Here is a 24374-nt window from a genome sequence, read left to right as displayed (position 1 = left end):
AGCTTGAGTGGTCAGAATATACTGATATAATAGGGAAGATTCAAAAGCCTTCTCAAATACAGTGCTTGAATTTGTTAGCGCATGACAGTCCCAATTTTCTGAAATATGTGTCCAATATGCGAATGAAAGTTAGAAGTGACATTGTTTTTATTTATAATTTGGGAAAGGTCATTGCAGACCATTAATGTTCGCTTCTTCGTTCTATCTAAAAGCAATCTTCACACCATAAAATCCCTATCAGTTTTGAAGGGACAATTTTCAAATGTTCTTTTGGCTCATGAATTGATTAAAGAAACAAAATCAGCCTTCTGTTATAGTTTGTGGCAGAGAAATGCTAAGAACGCTCTTCAGATGTTGTAATAGGCTCTATATGCCACTGGTACTTGGCTGAATGTGCCGGGATTTTTATCTATATTTGAGTTATGCTGTCTATAGGAATATGACAAGCTACATCAGGAAACAAAATATAACCCCAGCCCAGGATTTTGCTGTGTCCCTATGGATGTGCAATTAGGCCTGATGTACATAGAGGCATCCAAGCATCGAGGTAACATTTTTGTGGCAGATGGGATCGGATTGTTCCCTGAGTCTTATGACATCCCTAGAATGCTAATGACAGATAATTTAAAGTGATAGATACCCTTGTTATTTACTAGTACAAGTGCTTAGATATGGTCTACAAATTGTATGTCAAGTGGGCACCTTTAATAAATGCAAGAAGGAGATTTTCCTTTTTCTTGTGCTCTTCTTTCTTCTTTTCACACCAAAGAGAAAGGAAGTCTTACAAAAACAATGTTACAAATCATAGTACCGACATGTTCCGCTAGGCTTGTCACAATTAAGGATGTTCATATTGTTTTCAGTGGTTGTTTCTTGCACGAATTGGAATATGAAATCCCGTATGTACAATGATTGAAAGAGAAAATGCGAGTTGTGGCAATATACAGTTAATCTTGATGACTATCTGGCCAGCCTTGGTTAAATTACGTGATTGACTTCTAATTTCTTTTCTTGAGGTAACACTGACATTGAAATGATACTTTGCCTTCCTGATAACAACATTCGTATTGTAGCCCTTTTCATCAGAGGTAGACTTTAAGTCATGTCCTGTAGGCTTGAGAAGAAGTAAATATGTTCCCCGGTCGGCCAAGAGGGCAGTTCACATTTAATGACACTTGGTGCTTCACATGTTGCTGTAATCATGTAATTGTTTTATTAGACAAAATGTGGAACAGCTGCAAGACTTGGGTTATTTAACATCTAATGTTTGGATAGTCCTGGAGTCTTGGACCAGGTTGAATCTTTTCACAATGGTGATGGCTGCCAAAGAATAATAGAAATAGGTGATTGGAAGAAGCACACACTGGTGGCACTTTTTAGTTTGGAGGATTTAACAGTTCTATTGGCAGCGCTGCCAAGGAATTACACTATTAAGCGGCTTCCTTTGTCTGCAACAATGACTTTCATCCAGTGCCAAAAACTTGCAGAATTGACAAAGTCCATCAATGAGTTTGCTTGATTATGCTAAGTCGATTAATGATATAGGAGGGTAGAACATTAGTCGAGTTGAGGTGAACCTTAGTATTGGCAAACCTAAAATTAAGCAGTTCTTGAAAGCTGTCAGGACCTCAAGGTAACACCGTATGATTTATTCTTGTGGTAATGGCACTGCTGCCAATGCAGTTACTATAGTAATGGCACTGATTCCTGACCTTTGCCTGGTATTGCCACAAAAACACTCAGGATCTTTTGTTCTCAATCTTAATCCAAGTATATCTGTTCTTTTATTTTGTTAAGTTGTATGCATCACACATATGCTTCCACGAGGATTACAAATTCATGGAGACTAGCAGTGTAATGGAAGGCATAAGGAATATATCTACTGATAGGGTCTCTAGGCTCATCTTATATCTTTCTAAGAAGAACTTCATTTGCAGTTAAAGTTCAAGCAGATACTGCAAACATTTGAAAGCCAATATACATAAAAGTTCAAAGACCAGGAAGTATGTAATCATCAGTACAAATTCCACATAAGATGGAAATTTATGTGCATTTTTGGATTTAGCGTTAGGCACTGTCCAAATTTCGTTCCTTGTGATTAGAAGCAGAAGCATCTGAGTGGAGCATTTCCTGTGGATCTTATTTTTCTTGCTTTCTCTTTCACAACAGATTCCTCATACTTCCTTTTCTCTTCTATCTGTTTTCTGGCTCCTCCAGCATTATGATCTATCCTGGCCAGCTTGCTTCTGTAATGTTGCAAGTTTCTCTCCCTTCTGAGCTCCAGCTCACTCTGTATTTTCAACAGTGTTATCAGTAAGTAGGTCTGGGCACTTGAATAGATGGAGACTGAAAGGTCATTAAAAAAAAAAAACCTTTTTCTTTTCCAGTTGAAGTTTCTCTTGCATTTTCTTTTCATGCTCCCAAGCAAGAATATCAGACTGCATCCTTTCATACCTGATATTCCAGCACTTTTGTTTATGTAAAGAAACATTAGCTGTACCATAGCAAAATATTTTCAAGACAACCCCAAACGAAACAGCTACCTTTTCTTAATTTTGGCCATCTGAGCTTTCTCCCAAGCATCTGCTTTGGTTTCTGCATTTCTGTATTTCTTTGAGTTGCCCTTTTGCTTTTGTTCCGCAAAAGGTACAGGCCTTGCAAAGGATGTAGTCCTATTACCCTGGCCAAATGGCCTCCCAGAGGAAGCTTCAATGCATGCCTGTTATAATCTTAATATTGATTCTTCAGGATTGCTTACAGTACTTTAAAAATATACTCCTCAGTAATTGGAGTTACCTGTTTCTATTGGCAAAGAACGCTCATCTTTCCTGGTCCTAACACTTCCCAAAGCGATTTCAGATCCCTTCCTTAGCTTTTTCTGGTATTCTTCAAGGGAATGTATAGCAAAAGCAGAAGCTGCAACTGCTGTTGCAAACTGATCACCATCAACATAGTCATATCCCCGTCTCATTTGCCTTTGGCAAACAAAAGCCAATTGTAAGTATGTATCCTTCTTGTTTAGTTCTTTAGTTAAAAAGATTGCTTATGTAACTTGAAGTCTTTCCTGCTCAGAAGATTCAGATTATGTAGAAACCGGTCTTTCAACATCTTAAAACAGAATGGAGACTGAAAACTCAAATTGACCAAAGAAGATAACAATTAACATTGCCATTAAGATTTTGTTACTTAAAATTTAATCATCGCCTAAGATCTCAGCAAGTACAGGAATCAAATCTTCCTAAATCTACCAGATAATCATCAGAATCATCTTCTTGTGACCTTTGCTTCGAATGATAAAGCTGTATATTTTGCTTTGCAGCCATTAAAACATATCTTCATAGCCAAACAATTCCTATTCCCATCTTAGCTTCTTTTTTTTTCACAAAACAAGGGGGAATAAACTCTTCATTGTATAAATCCGTAAAACTTATGAAGTTCAAGATAATAAAATAGATAAATAACATGTTATTTCTTAGAAAGAATGACGGAAATCATACCTTTTCTGTCAGCAAAATGGTGGATCAAATGTTCGTATGTCTGATATGTTCTTCTTGACCTTTCTAGGAAGGCTGTTGATCTGAAAGACAACTCTATATCTAGAAATCTTACTTGTAAGAAACTTGAGAAAATAAGTTTCAGAGGTAGCCTCATGAACAATGACGGGGAGGCAAGCAAAGTAACTATGCTTCCCATATAAAAGATACACTTGCGTTTTGCCAAAGCAAGGGATTTTTTGTCTGTTCCTCTTTAACTAATTTTGATACTTTCATACCGAGTATGATCGAGCAGTTTTTACCTCTTGCCTGATCTTTTGTTTTGCTAAATATTCACCTAATGCAATCCATCCTCCTCCTTTTTGCTATTGAGTTTGTCTTTGTATCAGAGTTTTACAAAGAAGTCTCTCAACTCGATAGGTATAAATATGTTGGATCAAGATTAAGATTTTCATTAATCTTGGTGTCATTCCCACCGTTTCCGTCCACTTTTGGACGGAAAAGGATGTTGACAAAAAATAATTAACCTTATCTCTCTCTTTCCCTCCCAATCCTTTCCTTTCCCTTTTCCAAACTCAATCCAAATACCAAAAATCCTATCCTTCATTTCCTTTCCTTCCCACTCCCTCAAAACAAACAATGCCTAAATGAATTTAAATAGAGTTTTTCTAATAGATGTCATTTAAACACTTGTTTACACATCTAAAATTCACCTAATCTACTACTATGTATATACATATACTAACAATTATTTTCTTCCCTTGCATTTATATACTTGCCCTATTTAATCCTACCTTCTATCTCTTGTATTTATTTACTTTTTCTAATTAATCTTACATTTCAAAAAAATATGATATTTGAAATATATTTTAACCCGTGTCCAATGGCCACCTGTTAGATAGATCCATTTAAATATGCCAAAGGCACCAATCCAACAAAGGTTTTGGGGGGCCCATGCCCCAATTTCAGAGAGGGTTTTTGGGTTGAGCACCAAACTAAAAGAGTTAGCCAGTGGTTGTTTGGATATTTGTGCTGTTAAACCTTTTGCGTTATTTTAGGCTCTCTTTTTTTTACCACTTAAATTTGGTGTTTCCCTATTTGTTTATTTCTGTTTAATTATTGTCTCTATTGGATTGTCAAAAGTTCTATTGTTATCGTTGGTCAATTTTTCGTGCTCAAGTAATTGTGCTACAACCATTCTGTTGTTCCCTTTGAGCAAAAGGAATGATGATTCCCATTTCACGATATAACTAACTTGATCAAACTTGCATTTGCCAACAAAAACAGGCTTTGCCTGCCTTATGGCGTTACATTCACAAAAATCTCGAATGCATACTAAATGGAGCAAGCAGGATATTAACGACATTCTGATCCATTTGATAAAAAGGCAATTTGGAGGAACTCTTAATTAATCATAAAAGTTGTCTTTGATTTCTTTATCCTTGTTGCATTTTTGTCAAGTAAGGTATGTAATATATCAGTTATTAAGTCATTCACATTGCAACTGAGTCAGTGATATCATAACCTTATTATGCAAAAGATCAGGTCTGAAGCTAAATTCTTCCATTTTTGTCTAATTTAACATGCTTAAATTAGAAATCAAGAAACAAGTTTTTGTTTCTGCAATGCAGATTCTTTCTTGAAGTGCGTCTTTTCTTCTTCTACTGTCATATATTAGATTAACCTCAATAAGGATACGTGCAAGGGGGAAAATGCACTTTTCATCCTCAAAATTTGGCCTAGTAACCAATTTTATTTTGAAAGTTTCACCCCAAACACATTGCATCCTCAAAGTTACTCAATTTCGATTGATTAAGGATAATTGTCAAAATTCAAAACATTTTCGACGGAAATAGGTCGCATGAGATGCATGTCCCATTAAGGCGCTTAACTAAACAAAAGTGGGGTGAAATCCCTCATTTCCTCCTCATTTCTTCTCTTCGTGAGCACAAATTCTGCGGCAACCAATACGTAGCTGCATCAAGTTTCAATTTGCTGGCAACAAGGTCGAGAATAAAGGACGTGGTAGAGAACTTGGACTTCGAAAATGAGTAGTAGAAGTTTTAAAACTTCAATGTTGTCAACACCCTTTTATGATAATGGACTAAGAACGAATTTAACAACTTGTTGACGTGGCGACAATCCTGGAAGACAATTCGTTGGTTGTCCTCTATGGTCAGTAAGAAATCCTTGTGATATGAACATAGCGGTAAAACTATGACTTTAACTGACAAGTTTTAGAAAATATCATTGTTTTCTTTTGATAGAGGTCATACAGGTGCAAGTGTTTTAAGTGGGTTGATAAGCCAATTTGCTCAAGAAAAAGAGTTCTCATACTTGGTTTACTAAAAAAGTTGAATAGGATTGAAAGGAAAAAATGCAGAAGAGGAAGAAATTTTTGGTGAGCATAATTGTGATTTTAGTTGTCATGTTGATTTTGAGTTGGAGGAGAAAAGTCGAAGGAAGTGTGCGTGGTTTAGGTTTTCAAGTTATAAATTCCTAATTATCAAATCAATTAAGCCCAATTATCTCCATTTTCTGCAAGTATATGGGTCAAATGAGCATAGTGATAATTAGGACCGATCTCACAGGGAAGATTATCAACTTCCAGTGATTTTCAAATTCCTCTATTATTTAGACAATCACAAATAAAACAAGTAAATCTACACTACAAAACATCAATAAAATTAGTAAATTTAACAAGAAAATGTGTCTAGAGTTATGGAATTCCTATCTACTCATACAAATGAAATAAACAGTTAAATGAGTTCATTGTCTTGGATAGTTATGGCTAGAGCTGTTAAACGAGCCGAGTCGAGCTCGAGCATAGGACAATCGAGCTCGACTCGAACCCCTAATCGAGCTAGCTCGAGCTCGCTCGATTAGTCATTCGAGCTCTACAAGGCGCTCGAACTCGACTCGACGTGTTCATAGAGAACTCGAGCTCGGGCTCGAGATCGAGTTTTGAAATCGAGCCGCCGAGCTCGAAGCTCGAGCTCGAGCTCGCGAAAAACTCGATTCGAGCTTTTCGAGCTCGAAACTCGAGCTCGAGCTCGCGAAAAACTCAGTCGCTTGATTGCTCATGCATCAAACAAATCTTTATTATGTGCTTTAATTAGGCTGAGCATAAGTTTTGGCCAATCCTACTCAATACAAGTATATAACAGGAGGAGTAAGAGAGTACAAATTGTAACATCATTGGGGAATATACGATGCTCCCTACAATCAATCTGCAATCAGCAAGCAAATTTAAGAATGTGGACAAACCAAAGGCGAAACCCACCCAATTAAAAAATTTGAGCCCGCAAAGGATGTGAACAATTGTGTGAAATCTTCCTCTCACGAACTCCATTCATATTCATCATTTACAAAATAGATATCAAACTCCGTTTGAAACTATAGGTTTTTGATGAGCTTCGAGGTGTAAAGTTGAGTCCAAACATCTCTTTAGGAGCATGTTGCCCTGGTTCAATAAGCCCGACGACCTTGGCAACAATATAGGCACTGTCAGCAATGTGGTTCATGTCTTCTGTGTTGGTCCACAAGCGCTGAGCCAACTGTAACCTCCTGAGTTTTGTGTCAAGCCCAATACCCCACTTAAGGAAGAGGCTTTGCCTTTCTTCTTCGGAGAACTTCTTCAGCATTTGCTTGCTTAGCGTCCGCCTTTCACGACGAAGAGCCTTCATACTGCATTTTGAAATTCCAAAAAAAAAAAAAAAAGATTCAACACAAGCAGAGATAGTTTCTCCTTTGGCTTGATTCAGTGGGCTGCTTTTGTCAGGAGGGTGCGGCTGCGGCTGCAGGTGTGGAACGGGAAAACGAAATAGAGGAAATGGGCTGCGGCTGCGGCTGCGGAATGGAGGATGGAGGCTGCGGGGTGGGGTGAGAATGGAGGCTGCGGTCAGTGCGGTGAGAATGGAGGATGGCACTTGGCGGTGAGAACTGAGAAGGGAGGCTGCGGGGAAGAGGGGTGAGAATGGAGGCTGGCGGTGAGAATGCAGAAAGGGGAAAAGAAAAAATTAGGAGAATGGAGGCTGGCGGTGAGAATGCAGAAAGGGGTGGGGTGAGAATGGAGGCTGCGGTGAGAATGGAGGATGGCGCTTGGCGGTGAGAAGGGAGGCTGCGAGGAATGGGGTGCGGCTGCGGGTGCGGGGCGACGGCTCTGGCCTGTGGGATGGGAAAATGAAATAGAGGAAATGAGGAATTAGGGCTACAGGCTACAGCAGACGGGAGATGACTTAGTGTACGGTGTACCACATACACGCTGAAATGACGAAAATGCCCCTATCGTTCGAGCCTACCGAGCCTATACGAGCCGAGCAGGATCGGCTCGTTAAATAAACGAGTACTCATTAGAGCTCGAGCTCGGCTCGTTTCTCTCTGTTAACGAGCCGAGCCGAGCCCTTATCGAGCCGGGTCGAGCTCGGCTCGCGAGCTGCCCGGTTCGATTAACAGCTCTAGTTATGGCATAATTTTCAAATATACGTAATACATGCTTTCGAGGATATACCAACCATTCCTATAACTACTTCACACCTACTAACTTCATATAAAATTAGTTATAAATTCTAAATTCTTTAAAATTACATGGAACAAGCTACGAAAGCCACAAAGGTGTAACTCTACATTAGTGAGTTAACTCCCTTGGTTTAACACTTCCATAAACTAGTGTTAGATTACAATGACTATTGATGAAACAACACCTTTAGATAATCACGACTAATGGTACTGAAAACTTAGGTTGATCCATCTTTGATTTTGATAATAATGAAATAAAATGATGATCTGGACTAATGTTTTTATTTGAAAAATGATTAGGGATAGGTACTTTGAAAAATATAAAAAGGAGGATAGCATATCAAGAAACATTAAAAAGGAAATTTGCCTATTGGGCGCAAGGATCGGACACTCAGTGAAGTTTGCCTAATGGTACTGAAAACTTAGGTTGATCCATCTTTGATTTTGATAATAATGAAATAAAATGATGATCTGGACTAATGTTTTTATTTGAAAAATGATTAGGGATAGGTACTTTGAAAAATATAAAAAGGAGGATAGCATATCAAGAAACATTAAAAAGGAAATTTGCCTATTGGGCGCAAGGATCGGACACTCAGTGAAGTATCGGACGTTCGACAAACAACGAGTATTCATAGGACATTTCGATCAAACACTCATCCCTTCTATTGGCCGTCCGGCACAAAAAAAGTTGAAACTTGAGCATTCTATTCTCTATCGGATGCAGAACAATTGGATCGGGCGTTCTACAGAGTATGGAATGTCTGACACGATTGGTTCGGACTCTGACAGGTCCAACGGCTAGTTTTCTAACAACTAGTTTTTTAACCATTGGAGGAACTTTTGGAGCATAGTTTCATTATCTATAAATACCCCCAAATATAAGAAGAAGACAAGACTTTTGCCTACATAAGATATAAGCTTTTAAGAGTAATTTTTGGGTAAAAAAATACTTTGAATATTGTATAGGTGTGGGGAAAGTTCTTGGGTTTGTGAGGTTTCTCTTTGAGAAAAAGTAAAACCTTGGATAAGATAAGTCTCACTTGTAGTAATTCGTAATTGGTTGAGTGAGCTTTCAATTGTAGCTAATTGAGGGTTAACTAGAAGAGTTTTAAAACTCCTTGGCTCAACTAAAGGATTTTAGGGTGAGGAACGAGTGAGCCTTCACTTATATAAGTTGGTTAGTGTCACCATCACTTGAAAAAGTTACTTAGTTGATTCAACTCCAAGTTTGGAAAACCTTGGAAGTTTGTTTGGTTTGCATTTCTCTCTTTTTTTTTAATTCTATTTTATGGTTAAATTGCTTTATCTTTATTACTCTCTCTGTCCCAAAAACTTTGTCGTGCTTTGGGAGTTGAACTTTTTATGTATAGTACTAAGTTTCAACTTTGTTTTCCGATTTTGCCACTTCAAAATAATATTAGAAACAAAAATGTGTGGCCATTAGTGGTGAAGGAGGCAAAAATAACATGCGGGGCTAAAGCTACCTACAAGAAGTCCAATCTGTCAATGAGAGTGATATTCACACATCACGTCAAACCTTGTGTGTACATCACGAATGTCTTGCAACTTTTGTTAATAGCAAATGAAAATCAAGGGACCCACCAATAAAAATAAAGAATGAGAAAATCTTGAAGGGTAAAAATTAAACAAGAGAAATTTTGTTTTCCATTTTGGGTATGTGACATATATTTTGGGACAAACAAAAAAGGAAAGTATGACACTTTCAATGGGACGGAAGGAGTACTATTTTGTATGCTTGAATGTGTGATCACTTAGGCTAATTTTGATTAGTGAATATTTGCAATTATTTGCTGTTTTTTTTTTGAATAACCTAATTCACCCCCCCCTCTTAGGTTGTCTTTGGACTTTACAGGTACCAAGTTAATCATGATTGTAACAAGAAATGTGTTAAATAACTTGATCAAGAAATAAGTTCAAACAACCATGAAAATTTCACTTAACAATCATAGAAGTTCATCCATTCCCCAGGTTTACAAACTAAAAAGATATAAAGGAAACACAAACAAGAACCAAACTGTATTTTTACTAAACATGAGAATCAATACAAGAAATAAAGTTATAGAAGAAATGTCACCCATGTCACTTGAGTTCCAAACTCTTCATCTTGATTCTTAATCTCCTCCCTTATTTAGTTAGACACAAAGATTGGATAGCTATGCTAAACTATACTACTAAACTAATGAACTAAGAAAAACTAGTGAAAATTACATTTTTGTGGTAGTTCCTAGCCTTCCAAAGTTATCAAACAAGCTTAACAAAAGGCCCTATCTATAGAGAAGTAAAGCTCCTAGCAATCATGTTTCAAGTTGGCAATTTGTGTCTTAAAAGCATCAAAAAGTGTTTTTTGAAGATTTTATGCTTTCTTGTGTATATCCAGTCGGAATTCTTGCAAATAATTTAGTCAAAAGCTTGTGTGAACTGTCTATAACTTGCTATGCAAGTTGTAGAGCCAAATTCAGGATCTGCGACCCTAGATCCATGGGCTACACCTCGCAGATTGCCTCATGGATCTTCTTGATTCCAAGTTTACACTATTTTGCTCAATTTTCAATATTGCTTTGTTTTTGGACCAACTTCAGTTGCAAATTTCTCAATGATGAAAGCATAATTAGCTCTTTGACAAACATAAAAGTTGTAAACTTTGAGTTAGCTTTCTAATGTATCAAAATCATCTAATTTGGAGCTCTGTAGACTGCGAAATGATCAAAATACCCTTGACTGATCAATCGCCTATTTCAGCTTTTGACAGAAAAATTTCATGACAGTATTTCAACTTTTTAACTAGGAAAACTCATGAAATGGATTTCAATATCTCGTAAGAAATGTAGATCTATGTCTTGGTTTCAAAATGACTCAAGAATAATCTCAATCCGATACTTGTAACTCAAGATTTAATCAAAATACCAAAAGATTATATCAAAACTGTCAAACTTTTCTTCTTTTATACTTGATTGCATTTCATCTTTTTGCACATTTTGCACTTCATGTTCACTTTAAATCACTTTAAATTATCTACAATCATCCAAATATCTTCTTAATTCACTCCGCATGACGATTGAATCATAAACCTACAAAAACATGAAATTTTCACTGCTCTAATCCATAAAAATGCAAATTTTCACAATTTGAACCACAAAATGCACACTTCATTAGAAACCTAGTTAATTAGCTATAAAAATGATTAAAACACACCAAAACTAAACAATAAAACACACATAAAATACATGCTTATCAAAATGTAAAAGGAGGGAAGTTGCTGCTAAGTCTGGAATGATGCATTACTGAATTTGCAGAAGAAGATTTGAAGGCGGCCTTGTTTTGTTGCCAGGTTACAACTGTACTTTTGTGAAAATGGACTTATAATTGCAGAAAAATAGACCTATTTTGTTTATATAAAGTTCCAAATCAAGTCCACAAAATTTTTTAAGATTCGGTTCATAAAGAGAGAGAAGAAATGAGGGATTTTACCCTCTTTTGTTTGGTTAAGCACCTCACTCATCAGGGCATGCATCTCAAGTGACCTATTTCTATCCATCTTGCTTTGAATTCTGTCAATTGTCCTTAATTGATCGAAATTGAGCAACTTTGAAGATACAATGTGTTTAGGGCAAAACTTTGGGGATGAAAGTGGTAATATTCTGGAAGCATTAGTCTTTGCTTCTCAATGTTTTTCAAACTTACCAATTAGTACCAGTTGGAAGCTGACCATGTGACATGGTTGTTACTTGTTAGCTACAGTAGTTGATCACGTTGTTAACCATCTCTTTGTGAAAGAACTAACTGTTGTTGTTCTTTAGTAAAAGATGACCTTTAGGAGTCGTTGGTGCTATGAAGCATTTGTTGTAAGGGAGTTGATTAATTTTTTTTCTTTTCTGTTTTTTGTATTTGGGTACTCTTTCTGTTGGGATAGTACGCAATTGAGGCAAGTTGATAACATGGGTTCACTAAGCTTGTTGTTCGTTTTGGCTTCGATTTAGGATGTCTGAAGTTCTATTTCCTTCTTCCGTTTTTGACCTTTAAATAATCTTCATTGACTCATCAGATGGGAAGCTATGCAAAGTGAGAATCTTATTAAGTAGGGGGATAAACACCACAAATTATGGCAATTTAGCTGTCCAATTCATGACTGGGCCCAAAATTTGGTACATTAGTTAAAGTGATAATGCTTCTCTTCAGATTTATCTTGAGTTCCAGACATTTTATGGCATTCCTGCAATGCTTGTCCATGCTTGGAAATGCATATTATCCATTTGAAAGAAATTGTTTGTGGGTGCTGGTCTGATTGAATTGCATAATAGCTCTTTAATTCTGTTACTCCTCCAAGTCCAAAATGTTTTGCTTTTTGTTGCATGGCATATCTTATCAATTCTAATTTCTTCTTTATTTGATAGATAAGATCTGTGCTTGACGTGGCAATGAAGGTTAAGCATTTAATCCTCCTATCCGGGACTCCCTCCTTATCAAGATTGTGATGGAACTGTTTGACATTTGTGTTTTTGCTATGTCAAAATTTTGAATTTCCATTACTTGTTAATGGATGTGTCAATACACTTGAATGCTACGTAAGGATTTCTTGCCTATTGTTGGCTTTGATTATGTGCATTATGCCAATTGGATTCCCTTTTCACCTGTGCATATGGTCCTAGGTGATAATAGGCCATTCGACATTTTTCATCAGATAAATATGTTATGGTAAGTCTCCTGACCTCTTAGATTAATAACTTCTGATTATTCTGTTTATGCTCTTTTCATGTCATTGGTTGTGCATCCTTTTTCTAGGCCGGGCTTGCTGGGGGAGACCAAATATGATTTTGCAAAGACATACTGCTCTGTTAAACTTGTTAATGGTTGTCAAGGGAAAGTTTTTCAGTTGTTTTTTTGGTCTTTGGAGTGGAAATACTTTTGCTTCGTCAGTGATTAATGTATTTTACTTCATTCGTAAAAGGGAATATGAAATGATGCTTATATACTACTCCTAGGGCATTTTGAGCCCAGATTTTAAAGGCGGGATTTACAAACTTTGATGCCCGCTTGTATTCTTGGGGTTTTGGAATTCTTAATGATTGCTAGATTGCACAATTTTCAAAATGTTGTCTAATAGGAGGCAGTTTGAAATTCACTTGAGTATAAGTTCTGCTGTTTATCTGGTAAAACTACTGGTGCAGCTAACCCTTCACAACTAGGTTAAATTTCATTAACCTTGTTATAAAACTCAGATTTTTTATTATTCATAGCATAAATCTAATATGTTAACATATTATCACCAATTCCATCATCCTCCACCCCCCACCACCTCCTCCCTGGAAAAGAAACAAGCATTTGGATGGTTGCACTCCTCTGTTGAACATGCATATCATAATAAATTAGATTTTTAGCTTTTGTTGTCGGGTAACAAAAAAATCATGTTCTTTTTGATGTAAACATCATTTCAACTGTCCTTGTGTTGTCATTGACCTTAAAACATGATCTCAACAGTGCTTTCAAAAGAGTGGCTTATGTCTTTTTCCTTTCTGTTTTATAATTACTTAAACAATTTCTGCCAAATGAAAAAACGACAATCACTAAAAAGATGTTTAGGTTATTTAGCCACCTGTAGTGTATAGTATATCCTATGCTACAACAAGAGCTAGTACAATGAACAAACATAATAATACCTGGTATTTAACATCCTCATGTTTTAATATCTGAGATTTTGAAGTCTTGCATGATTTGCAGCAGAAAATGATTTGCCTGTTGAGTCTTTTTTTGCCTGTCCTAATACAATAAATGGCTCAATCTTGTAGGATTTCTCAAAGGGCATACGTTTGGAGGAGTTAAATGTTCTTTTGAAGCAAACTGTTATGGTATGATTTAATATCAACTAAATTCTTATATGCTTGACATTTATTGTTTTCCAGTGTCTCTGTAAAGCAGCAACATTAATCAGTGTTCTAATTGCCTGAAAGAAGGATTTTAAGGTTGAATTTTTTTGGGGGGGAGTAAATGTGGAGCATGATCTCCACTCACATTCTGGATCTTGAAACCCTGTAACAGTGATACCAATTGTCATCACTAGAATTGGAGTTTCAACTTTCAAACTTTCCACTTTATGCAACGATTTCTTCTGGAAATAGCATTAATTTAGTCAATTAATCAATTGCAATTCAAGAAACATCTGAACGTTTGGAGTCACGTTTTGTGGAAGCAGGACAAAGAAAGGGGCAAAATCAAGAACTTTTCTTTTGTTACTGTGTACATTGTCAATATTTAGTATTGATGCCTCTCATATCTTTTTATCTTCTGATATAAAATTAGTTACCTTTGCACTAAGAGTTGGATTATATTTTGTACCATGTTTTGAAGGTGTCCCTGCTCTGATTTTCTCTAAGGACTAGCCATTAATATCCTTCATTTGCATGCTGCAGATAAGATGTTTGAAGCAGCATGTGCTGGCACAGCTACTGCCAGTACGCCAGAAAATAATGAGATTAGTTTTGAGGAGATCCGATATTGCTTCTGCCATGGCTGCTCTTGGATTGGTTTTAGCAAAATCATATTTTACTTCTTTCCTGGCTGCACTCGGTGTGCTCAATAGTGACACTTCTGCAAATGATACTGAAGATGAATTTTCTGAACTTCGTCAAGGTTCAGTTGTCTCTTTTATTTTGTTAGTATATATTGAACGAAGTGGAGTGCAATAACTATTTATGCTGCACCATGAAATGTTTTCAGATGCTAGCATCAGGTGTAGCAAAAGAACTAAGCAAGTTTGAAAAAGAGTTCCATCTCACAAAATTCTCTTTAAATCAAGATGAGAAGGCATTGGTTGCATTAATCTTTATAAGGTCGAGTCTCTATTCTAGTAAAGCATCTTGTACATAGTTCTTTCTCTTTTGTTCACAAATACTTAACTGCTGCTGTCTTTGACGCTTAATAGGCTACTTGTTGAAATCCTGCGTCTTGGTTAAGCAATGCTTTGCTTGAACCCTTGATCACAAGTAAAGCTCTGCGATATCTTGCAAGGGTTATCTGTAACTTTTGGTGTTGGGTATTCATTAGACGACATCATTTAAAAGTCAGAGTGGAGCTTAATTTATAACTGGATGTATAAATTGTCAATGGTTTAAAATGCTGTTCCATATGTTGCTAAGATTCTGAGTCTGAAAATTGTTCAGGAGATTGAAGTTCTCTGAGTGGCTGAGTCACAAAGGTGGGAATCAACTAACTGCACTGCACCATAGCATCCTTAAGAACTGCACATCCACTGACATTCATTATGATTGTTGGCCTAGAATTCCAAGTAAATGATGTCCACAAAGATCATTACATCAGTTCTGCTTTCTCAGAGAAGCATCTGATATACATTGCACTTCAAATTTGTTGGTTATTAAGTGATGAGTTGGGGTCCCTATTCTAAATGTTTTCAGATAAAAGCAACAATCGAGACATGATGAAAAAGGAAGACCAAATACTGGGTCTAGCAAAACTATTGGGATTCCTTGAGTGCCTCTCTATACATCCAATGCTTTCAGGATTTGAAGGCGAGGAAGCTACAGAAGCTACTGTCAGTTCACAACAAATGACAATATTCGCTCATCATAATATTGAAGGCTTTATAATATTCGCTCATCATAATGATAATATTGTGCGTGACAGAATACAGGTCAGTTACTTTCCCTTGTTACATATTGAAGGCTTTACATTTGTTTTCTGTATTCTCTTTATAAATATAGTTGTGACTTGCTTCTGCTTAAGATGTTTCTGCTTTTGTCAAGTTTAAAGTTCTGACAATTTTTAGATTTTGGTCTCTGTGAAACACAGATGTGAGTCATGTGACAGTTTGCTTTGGGTGCTTTGTGTAACAATGGATATTTATTTCATCAGAATTCGTAACAAAATTCCGATCTCTGCAGAAATTTGAAGAAGTGCAAGTACAAAAAAACTTGAGAAACTTCAAATTGATATCGAGAATTAATGGGATGATGCCTTATGGCTAAGTGAGAGAAAACCTTTACAACTTTTAGTTCCAAATAAGGCTCCTTGAAGTAACAAAAGGAGGGAGTCATAGATTGATGACCTACAATGGCATCTTTTAAAGCCATTCCATTGCATATTAATGGACCTGTCTTGGGTAACATCACAACTGAATGGTTGATGCAATTAGTCAGCTAAACATGTTCAATGCAAACGTTGCTTTGGAAAGTCAAAGTATTAGATATTCTCCCTGGAAAAATAGTACCTAGGGGTCTTAATACAACAACTGGATATGATAATAAATATAAAAGCAGCAGTAGAAATATTAAAGATCCTTGGTAGTTATCAAGTTGAAGCACAGGATTGTAACTGTGACATTCTTGATCTTGGAGGTGGGCCACTAGTTTGATGGTTAGAGACCCTTAGAATTTCTTGTTTACCATTCTAGCTTGCTGTATGGATTGAATGGGCGTACAGGTATTCAATGTTTTTTGGTCTTTTAGTAATCCGGTATATATAGCTCATACTTCATTTTCAAGTTATGCAAATTGCAGGAGTTTCTATTAGAGAAAGGCATGGAATATATTCGAATTGATGCACATGTATCGTTTATTGGGAAAGAAGCTATTCAATCCTTTCAATCATCAGAACAGGTCAATATTGCTTGCCCAACTTTTTTTGCTTTATGTGTGCCTTTTGGAGGGTTCAGCATGTATTGACAAAGTTGTCACATTATATTGCTTTTGCGAGTTCTTTGTAATGTTGAAAACCACTTTCGTTTGATTCATTGATCTGAGTAGTGCTGCTGGAGCTTGTGCTTCAAGTTTTTGCTGGCTTAGTTTTTTACTTAAATACACCAGTTACCTGCATCTGTCTATAGACCTGAAAAGCCCATGTGCTTGCTGTATCATACACTTGTTATTGCATTTGATTGAGGTTAAGATTGCTATCATTGGAATATTAGCTGGAGGCTTCGGACTTACATTGACAGCAGCAAAAAATGTTGTTTTCTTGGAGTTGCCCAAGGAAATCTCTAGCTTGAACCAGGTAAGTTATGGAAAACCTTCTTAGATCTAGCCATCCAAATTTCCTGAAGTTAGGCCAAGATCAGTTGATGACTTTAATCTGTTGGCATGCTTGCAGTTTCTATTCAATATCTTGTCTCTCAGTATGTCTAGAACAAAAATAACAGACACTGATGGCTTCCTACCAATTGGTTCATCCATTTTCATTTCCTTTTCGGAAAGTGAAACACAAAGAAAGAACTTTCCTTTTGACAAATTTGCTTGTCCAATCAGATGAACGTATTTAATGTTTTTAATGCAGAGTTTCACTTGCTTACTTTTCCCTATGCAGCTACTTTTAGATATCAAGTTAATTTTTTTTTAATATCTGAGTCTTAGACTTGTACAGAAAGCTAAATGGTACCCCATATTTGACTTCTTTTCTAATTTTTATACTACATACCCCATAGTTGACTTCTTTTCTAATTTGTATACTACAGTCCATGTACCTTTATAATGTTCTCATATATGTTGATTTTGCTATTTGGTTACAATGGTGATGCATCACAAGCTGGTGGTAGCCCAAAAGGCTTGCAGAATAATTTGTTAAAGATTTGAAAACACAGCAATTAACAATTAGGCAGTAAATGAAGGCTGAAATAGTAAAAACATCCTCTGAACTTGAAGGAAGAAGTCTGAATCAGGAGACTCCAGGATTCATCCAGAATAATTTGTTGCATCAGATCTAAGGCACCTTTAGGCATCATAAATAAGGCAAGCTTGCATCTTACAACTCTTAAAAAGACTCAAAAAAGTCTGTAGAAGTTGTTTTAAGCTGAAGTCTCTCTTTGAAAAGAAGTACATCATCCATGGCTTCGCAAACTTTTTCCTGCCTTGACTAAGATTTTTCTCTTAATTACCAGGAGGATAATTAACTTAACAAACAATGAACCAACTGCAAATGATAAAAGGTTCCTTATTCGCCAAAACCAGAAAAGTCATTTGAAATAGCTGAATTACCTGAATACAGTTCACTTCTAGAAGTGCAGCAACAAGGACCTGAACCTATTCAAGATGTTCGTTGAAGCACCCTATTGGGTATATAATCGCTTTTTCAGTTTTCTCATGCTTTTATTGGATACTTACCCTGCATTTCCATAAGTTGTTTCCTTTTTAATTTTGGGTTTTTATTCTTAGGTCACTATGATGTTGGGGAAGAGGGTGATAAATCTTTTTGTTGTCGTGTCAATCACTATGTCTTCATTATTGGTATGAATCACTTTGTCAATCACTACTGTTAGTTCAGCATGACTTCTTCTAGGACTTTGCCAATGCAAATAAGTTATGTACCTCTAGTGGTGTATATTGAAAACCAACTCGTATTTGCTCCTTATCAACCATTTCAGTATATATTTCTTTTAATGTGCCAATCTGCTTCTGTTTCTTCTCACTTCGCATGCTAGTTTCTCATTATTTCTTTTTCTGTGACTTGTATTATGGAAAGGGTTATTCTGGAGGGGTTGGAGATGCTCGACCTTTAGTTTGAGTTGGTGATTTTATAGTAATATTCTATTGGTCTGGTTTCTTGGTTCTTGTTTGTTCATGGGCCGAATCTAGAGCTCATAGGATTGGACAGATGAAAGCAGTCAAAATATACATTTTTTGCGCGAAGGTAGTTTTGTTTTCTTTCCCTTTTTCTTTAAAAAATGATTTCCTCTAATGTGGCAGAGATTTTTTTTTTTTTTTAACTACTGATGGTTTGCTTGTATTCAGGGTACTTCAGATGAATCTCTCATTGGCAAAAGTTGATTAAGAGTCTGTTTGAAGTTTTGGCTGTAATGAATGGGAAACATGCTGCAATATCTGAAATCAAGGTCATTTTCCCATTGTTATTTTGATATAGGATATTCTTCGTTTGATGTTGATGCTGAAAGTCATAGCGACGTTTATGGGCTATCAGTTAAGTGATCTAGCATCCTACAGGTAAATCTTTTTCATGGTTGACAAGCGTCCGTGATTTAAAATTTATCATGGGGTTCTCTATAATACTTTAGGCCCTGGTTATAGTGATTATTAGAATTGATCTCTCAATTTATTCTTACATAGGTATTTATGTTTCTAAATGTTTTTATCTTACCTGATGTTAATCAATCATATTTTGAAGTCTGGAAGGCTGTAAGACTTGAAACCAATTCACCCTTAGGCTAACAGGGAGAGAACTACAATTATGAGGAGAACAATTACAATGAAGTAATTGAACAGCATTGTTACTGTAATCGAACAATTACAATGTTCTAAGTTACTGTAATTCGACAACAAACTGAATTTACGTTAGCCATTCACAATCTGGAACCCTCATTTTCAAATCTAGAACATTGTTGAGTCATTATGTGCAACTCTCTAGCATTTTTTTCTTTTTCTTTTGCAGCTAAATCACTCAGAATATTCCTTGAATTTGAACAAGTAGTATCTAAGTTGGAGAGCTAAAATTTGGGTGTAGTAAGTACAAAAGACTTGGTTCTGAGCATGTGCTTTTACATGTTCTCACCAGGTACAAAGATTGGGGGAGAAAGAGAGAGAATCTTGTTTCCTGTGCTTGTTTTGGATTAGATTTAATTTGTTTTATCTTTTAGCAATTTTTATTCATGCTTCCATTGCATTTTTCAGTTTCACCTTTTTACTTCTTTTAATGTCCTGTAAGAAGTATTCTGGCCGTATAACCCAAAAAGGGAACGGCTTGAATTTTAACTCTACTATTGCAGCAATACGTGTAGTTTGAGTTAAAGGGCAAAGCAAAGAATCGTAAAGATGTATATCACAATGTTAATTTCAAAAAATGCTCACAGCAAGTCATGTAGTTTGCTTTTATCTCCAGAGATCATGATCTGTTTGCTATGATGTTTATGCTACTCGATCTCAATGCAACCATCTCCGTTTAGCTGTGTTGTCATAATGGCTCACAGTTTATTTAAAATTTATGGTAAAGTTGCTGTGGAATTTGATGTCATGTCCAGCACTCATAATGGGATACTTCATGCACTACACAAGTTGAAATGATTTCCAATATTGAAACAACTGGAGTAACAGATGAGAAAAATGGCAATTCAGTTATGCAGAGCGAAGGAAACAATGAGGCTTGTGCTGAAAATGTCGTGATACCCCAGATTTACTGTCATACACCAAAGTCATGGCCTTCTGATCAATATTGCAATTCTTATAAAATGGCAAACAAAGGGAGTAGGGGGGGAGAATGGAACTGGTATTGTATCATCTCAAGTGGTAAGCCTTCAGTCAGAGGTATACATTTTTGTTACATTGTCTCTCTAGTTAACTTCTCCTGGTGCTAGCTTTCTGCCATTTTGCTTTCATTTGCGAATCTGCCGAGAGTTCACATGAGATGACCAAAGCAGGCTTGTCCAACCTTGGGCTGCAATGCATTTTCAATTAGAGCTATCAGTGGAACTGCTGGAACAATTTCTTCATATAATTTAGAGGATAGCGAAGCAACCGATAAAGATGAGGTACAGTCAATTTTGTCTGCTGCTTATTCTTTTTGTGTTGCAACTGGGAATCTGTTTAGAATTTACAAGTTAAGAATTCAAGGGAACCAAGAAAGTGGAGTAGAATTAGACAGCAATGCCTCTGGGGCAATTGAGGCTGCTTTAACAAGCTCTGTACAAGTAGAGTATCTGCGGTTTGAGGTAATCTTGACTGACTTTTTTGTTTTCTTCCTCACTGATTGAAGTTAACTGCTTATTTATACTTGATGGTACATTTAACTTTTTTCTATTTTTCCATAGGATCTGTTTGAGAATATGTTATGCTTAAGTCCATCTGTTTAATCCCAAATCACTATATGCTTGAAGCTTCTCTCAACCATCTTATGGTCTACAACCTCAAATGCAATGGTTTTTTTGGCAGAGATGCCACCTACTACAGCCCCGCGCCGATTTCTGTTATTCATAGATGCAGAAAATCCTGATTCCTTCCATATTCATTTCTGCCATGCAAATAACTGCTTTTCTTTCTTTCTCTGACAACATCATGCAACTTAGAACTTATTTACAAGAACACTGAACCCCAAAAGATGGCATAAATAATTTGTTTTCGTATTTTCTACTAAACTTTGTACAACGCTCCCTTGATTTCTTTTTGTTCTTGTTCAGGTGAGCCAATATACTGGAAGGATCCACTTATACTCTTGCATACCTGGAATAGATTCAAGGCCATGACCACTTTTTTTGAATTTCAGGCCTGAAGAATTTGAGTCAGAAGACCTTCATGAGGATGCTATGAAAAAGGGAAAAAATTGTAGACAGGATGTTCAAAGGTACCAATCTGCACTCATATTATTTATGAAACAATGGAACCAGTTGAGGCCTATAGAACGTAGGAAATTGCTGGCGAAGCCTTTGCAGCTGCCCTTGTCCACTGAACCGTGCTATCTGATGGAATCCCTCATCCATGATATAGGGGTATATTTGTGATAAGTGTGGTTTTTGACTCTGGTCTGTATTATTTTGAACTTTAATTTTCATGAATTTTTCAATTAACAAACTGGTTATCTTTGTCAGGGACTGCTTAAGTGTCGAAGTACCAGATGTATTACACATTTGGATGAGATAAACAGCCACTAACCATCGAATGCAGTTTTGAGAAAGGTCCATCTACGCAGTGGCCACACTAAAAAGGAGAAAGTCTACACACAAGGGTGGTCTACTGAGCACAAACCGCTCTGCAAGTTCTGCCAAAGCCCTTGCGTGTAAGTTTCGTGACTAACTGGCCCTTCTCAAGAAAGGTTCATGCACTCATCAAAGCTCTTGTTGTTTAGGAATGAGAATGCTAAGAGGTCTGAATATTTTGAGAATCTTTTCTGTAACCTGGAATCCTATGTAGAATATAGCTCGAGAACCAAAACAAAATACCTTAGAGAGGTCAGTCTGAACTCTGTCCTACGTAAAAGCTAACTTTTGGTTGTCTCTTACTATGAAATTTTCTGTAGACACTCTTCCAAGTCGAATGTGGCATTTGCACCATGTGTCAACTAGACTGCCATGGACTTGTGGAGAAAATTAGACCTCTATCAAATGAGAATCAACAACAGTATATAAGAGTAGCAGCTCCAAAGTTAGCAAAGCACAAAAAGCTGTGAGTTACTATGCAAGTTATTTTGAACCAACTTTTTAAAGTAGATTATAGGTGTAATTTTCTCTTTCGCGTTCTCTTGAACTCTTTGCAGTTAAGTCTTGTAGCACATGACAACCAGATAATTATGCCTGCCAATTTCTCATGCTTAAGCACTATATGTAGCTTGTCAGACAAAATTTTCTGATACTTAGAGTTCTCTTGGTTATCTCTTTCTTTGCTGACGCCGGGTTTTGTGGTGGGGGGGGGGGGTGTTAATCCATCAAAAGCTATTTGAAAATCATTACAATAACAAAGTATACACTCAGCAGCAGGAACATATCTGTTGATGCATATTATCTGAGCGGTAATGCTATTTAGTACTCACCAAAAAACTTGGACTGTCTATCATGTGGAAGATATTATAATTTCCTATACCTCAGAAGCATCTCAATGATGGGGAGATGTGCTAGAAACAAATAGCAGATTGACAAAAAAAAATGGAGTCCTTAAATTACATATGAAGTATAGAATCCTCAATAAGAGGCAACTTAGCATTATGTTGAACCCTTTCTTAAATAAGAGGAGGTACTTGATCCTCAAATTTCTAAGCATTATTGCTTATGAGCATCATCAACCCCTCTGGCTTTTGTAAGAAAACTGGTGTTCCAGTTTCTTAATATAAGCTGTACTTCGTGGTTTTGTACAGGTGAATGCAGACTAGAGAATGTGCGGACCCTTTGCGTTGCTTGCCATGCAGATGTTACTGCTGCACAATGTGTCGAACGATGTATAACGAGAGCAAATGCAAAGAGAGAACTTAAGGCTGCAATGAAGAAATCGAATGATCCTCAAAAGCGTGACACAATTGATAGCAAGCAAGAGGCTTTCCTTTTGGAAATTACATTTATAATGATTAGCTTTTTATCAGGTTCCTGTGTATCTCATTATATATCTTTATTTAGAGGTTCAGGAACATCAACAAGTCGAAGATTAGGATGACATAGCAGAGAAGGAACTCTTGGTTGAGATTCCAAGGAGTGCATATTCCGGAGCAAAGGCTAATAGTATGATGGAAAATCAAGAACAAGGAAGCCCTTGAGTTAAAGGACGAAGTACCTGAACGGTTGTGAATCTGCAAGCACCATCATGTGCTGCCTTTTCCCAAGTACCCTTTTTAGTTAATATAGTTTGAAGAAAGAAGAAAGCACAGGTGCTGCCTTGAACCTGATCTTAATGAATTGTAGGTTCTCTTGCCAGGTTGCTGACAGAGTTCTCAGACATTGTACGTTTTGATCTTGACTGGAAATCCTACCTATTAAAAGAGCGGAAGGTTGAGGAACAGTGCCGCGTCGTCTCCCCTGGTGTTCTGTCGGCTGAATCATGATTTCCTTCCAATGTCGGGGCAATTTTGACACAGCTGTGATTTGCTTCCACAGAGCAATTTTGACTCCTCTTCTTGATCTTATAATAGTAGTAGTGTACTCTGTATTCAGTAAGTGGGGTTCACCTTCCAAAATGTGTTATACTCTATAGATCTTTAATTGATGATTTATTGTTCATGCTTCCTCCTGCTATATTTCCTTGCATTTACCAGATTTATTTATATTAGTTTAATTTTTGTTTCCATCGTTTCTCCTCCACAAAGGCCATATCAATATTTTCGAACTTTTCAGTTATAAAAATTATGCTATCAAAGCCATCTCGCTTTTCTCTTTTCCTTCTTTATTCAAATTTAATTTAGTGTTTGAACAATCATTTAATGTCACAATAAAATCCTAGCATGAATTTTGTTCCAAATTTGTAAATTTTATGACACATATTTTCTATTTATATTAAAAGAAAAAATAAAGGATCTCTTCATTGGACACTTATTTAATGTTTTCTAGACAAATCTACTGCTATTGTTTGTGTGCATTATTTGTTTATTACTTAATTTTAATAGTATAATAATAATGATATCTTTTGTATTGGATGTGGTGATCTCCAATTGAATAGACGTGACATGATTAAAAAAAATTATCTCACAGATTTTACTCTAGATTTCTTTAGATTTCAAATTTTTTCCATTTTTCCCTTTGAATTTAGCTAAACATTTCAGTGTCAATTATGCTCCAAATTTCTCTTTATCCCTCACAAAACCATTAAAAAATCATTTTACATATTTTACTCCACATTTCTCTGCATTTCAGATATTTCCCCTTTTTATCATTTAAATTTGGTGAAATGTTTTAGTGCCAATTCTACTCCAAATCCC

General features: G+C 36.4%; 2 protein-coding genes across 36 annotated transcripts; one reads left to right on the top strand and one right to left on the bottom strand.

The window, feature by feature from the left end:
• Positions 1-1747: 1747 nt before the first annotated feature.
• On the bottom strand, positions 1748-4001 carry LOC113741932 (uncharacterized). Of its 2 annotated transcripts, none has more exons than XM_027269600.2 (5): positions 3498-4001; positions 2797-2975; positions 2544-2729; positions 2373-2454; positions 1748-2290 (listed from the first exon to the last, which is right to left on the bottom strand). In XM_027269600.2, exons 2-5 carry the CDS (start codon positions 2969-2971, stop codon positions 2227-2229), a joined length of 507 nt encoding a protein of 168 aa, XP_027125401.1. In that variant the 5' UTR covers positions 2972-2975; positions 3498-4001; the 3' UTR covers positions 1748-2226. The 2 variants fall into 2 exon arrangements, with proteins under 2 accessions (XP_027125401.1, XP_027125399.1); XM_027269598.2 differs by having other exon boundaries at positions 2544-2706; positions 3498-3995.
• A 7240-nt stretch (positions 4002-11241) lies between these two features.
• On the top strand, positions 11242-23694 carry LOC113741008 (uncharacterized). Of its 34 annotated transcripts, none has more exons than XM_072047908.1 (16): positions 11383-11666; positions 12428-12598; positions 12715-12728; positions 13820-13879; positions 14441-14660; positions 15443-15678; positions 16544-16642; positions 16932-17036; positions 18498-18665; positions 18767-18976; positions 20102-20272; positions 20404-20514; positions 21246-21468; positions 21568-21755; positions 21996-22141; positions 22827-23694. In XM_072047908.1, the coding sequence occupies exons 2-9, from the start codon at positions 12592-12594 to the stop codon at positions 18537-18539; spliced, it is 783 nt and encodes a 260-aa protein (XP_071904009.1). In that variant the 5' UTR covers positions 11383-11666; positions 12428-12591; the 3' UTR covers positions 18540-18665; positions 18767-18976; positions 20102-20272; positions 20404-20514; positions 21246-21468; positions 21568-21755; positions 21996-22141; positions 22827-23694. The 34 variants fall into 34 exon arrangements, with proteins under 34 accessions (XP_071903993.1, XP_071904018.1, XP_071903996.1 ...); XM_072047904.1 differs by having other exon boundaries at positions 20597-21468; XM_072047909.1 differs by having other exon boundaries at positions 20102-20290.
• The last annotated feature ends 680 nt before the right edge of the window (positions 23695-24374 follow it).

The sequence above is a fragment of the Coffea arabica genome, chromosome 4e, assembly GCF_036785885.1.
Source record: "Coffea arabica cultivar ET-39 chromosome 4e, Coffea Arabica ET-39 HiFi, whole genome shotgun sequence".
NCBI lineage: Eukaryota > Viridiplantae > Streptophyta > Magnoliopsida > Gentianales > Rubiaceae > Coffea > Coffea arabica.
The sequence above is the reverse complement of the archived record's forward strand: the minus strand, read 5'-3'. Positions and strand labels throughout refer to the sequence as shown.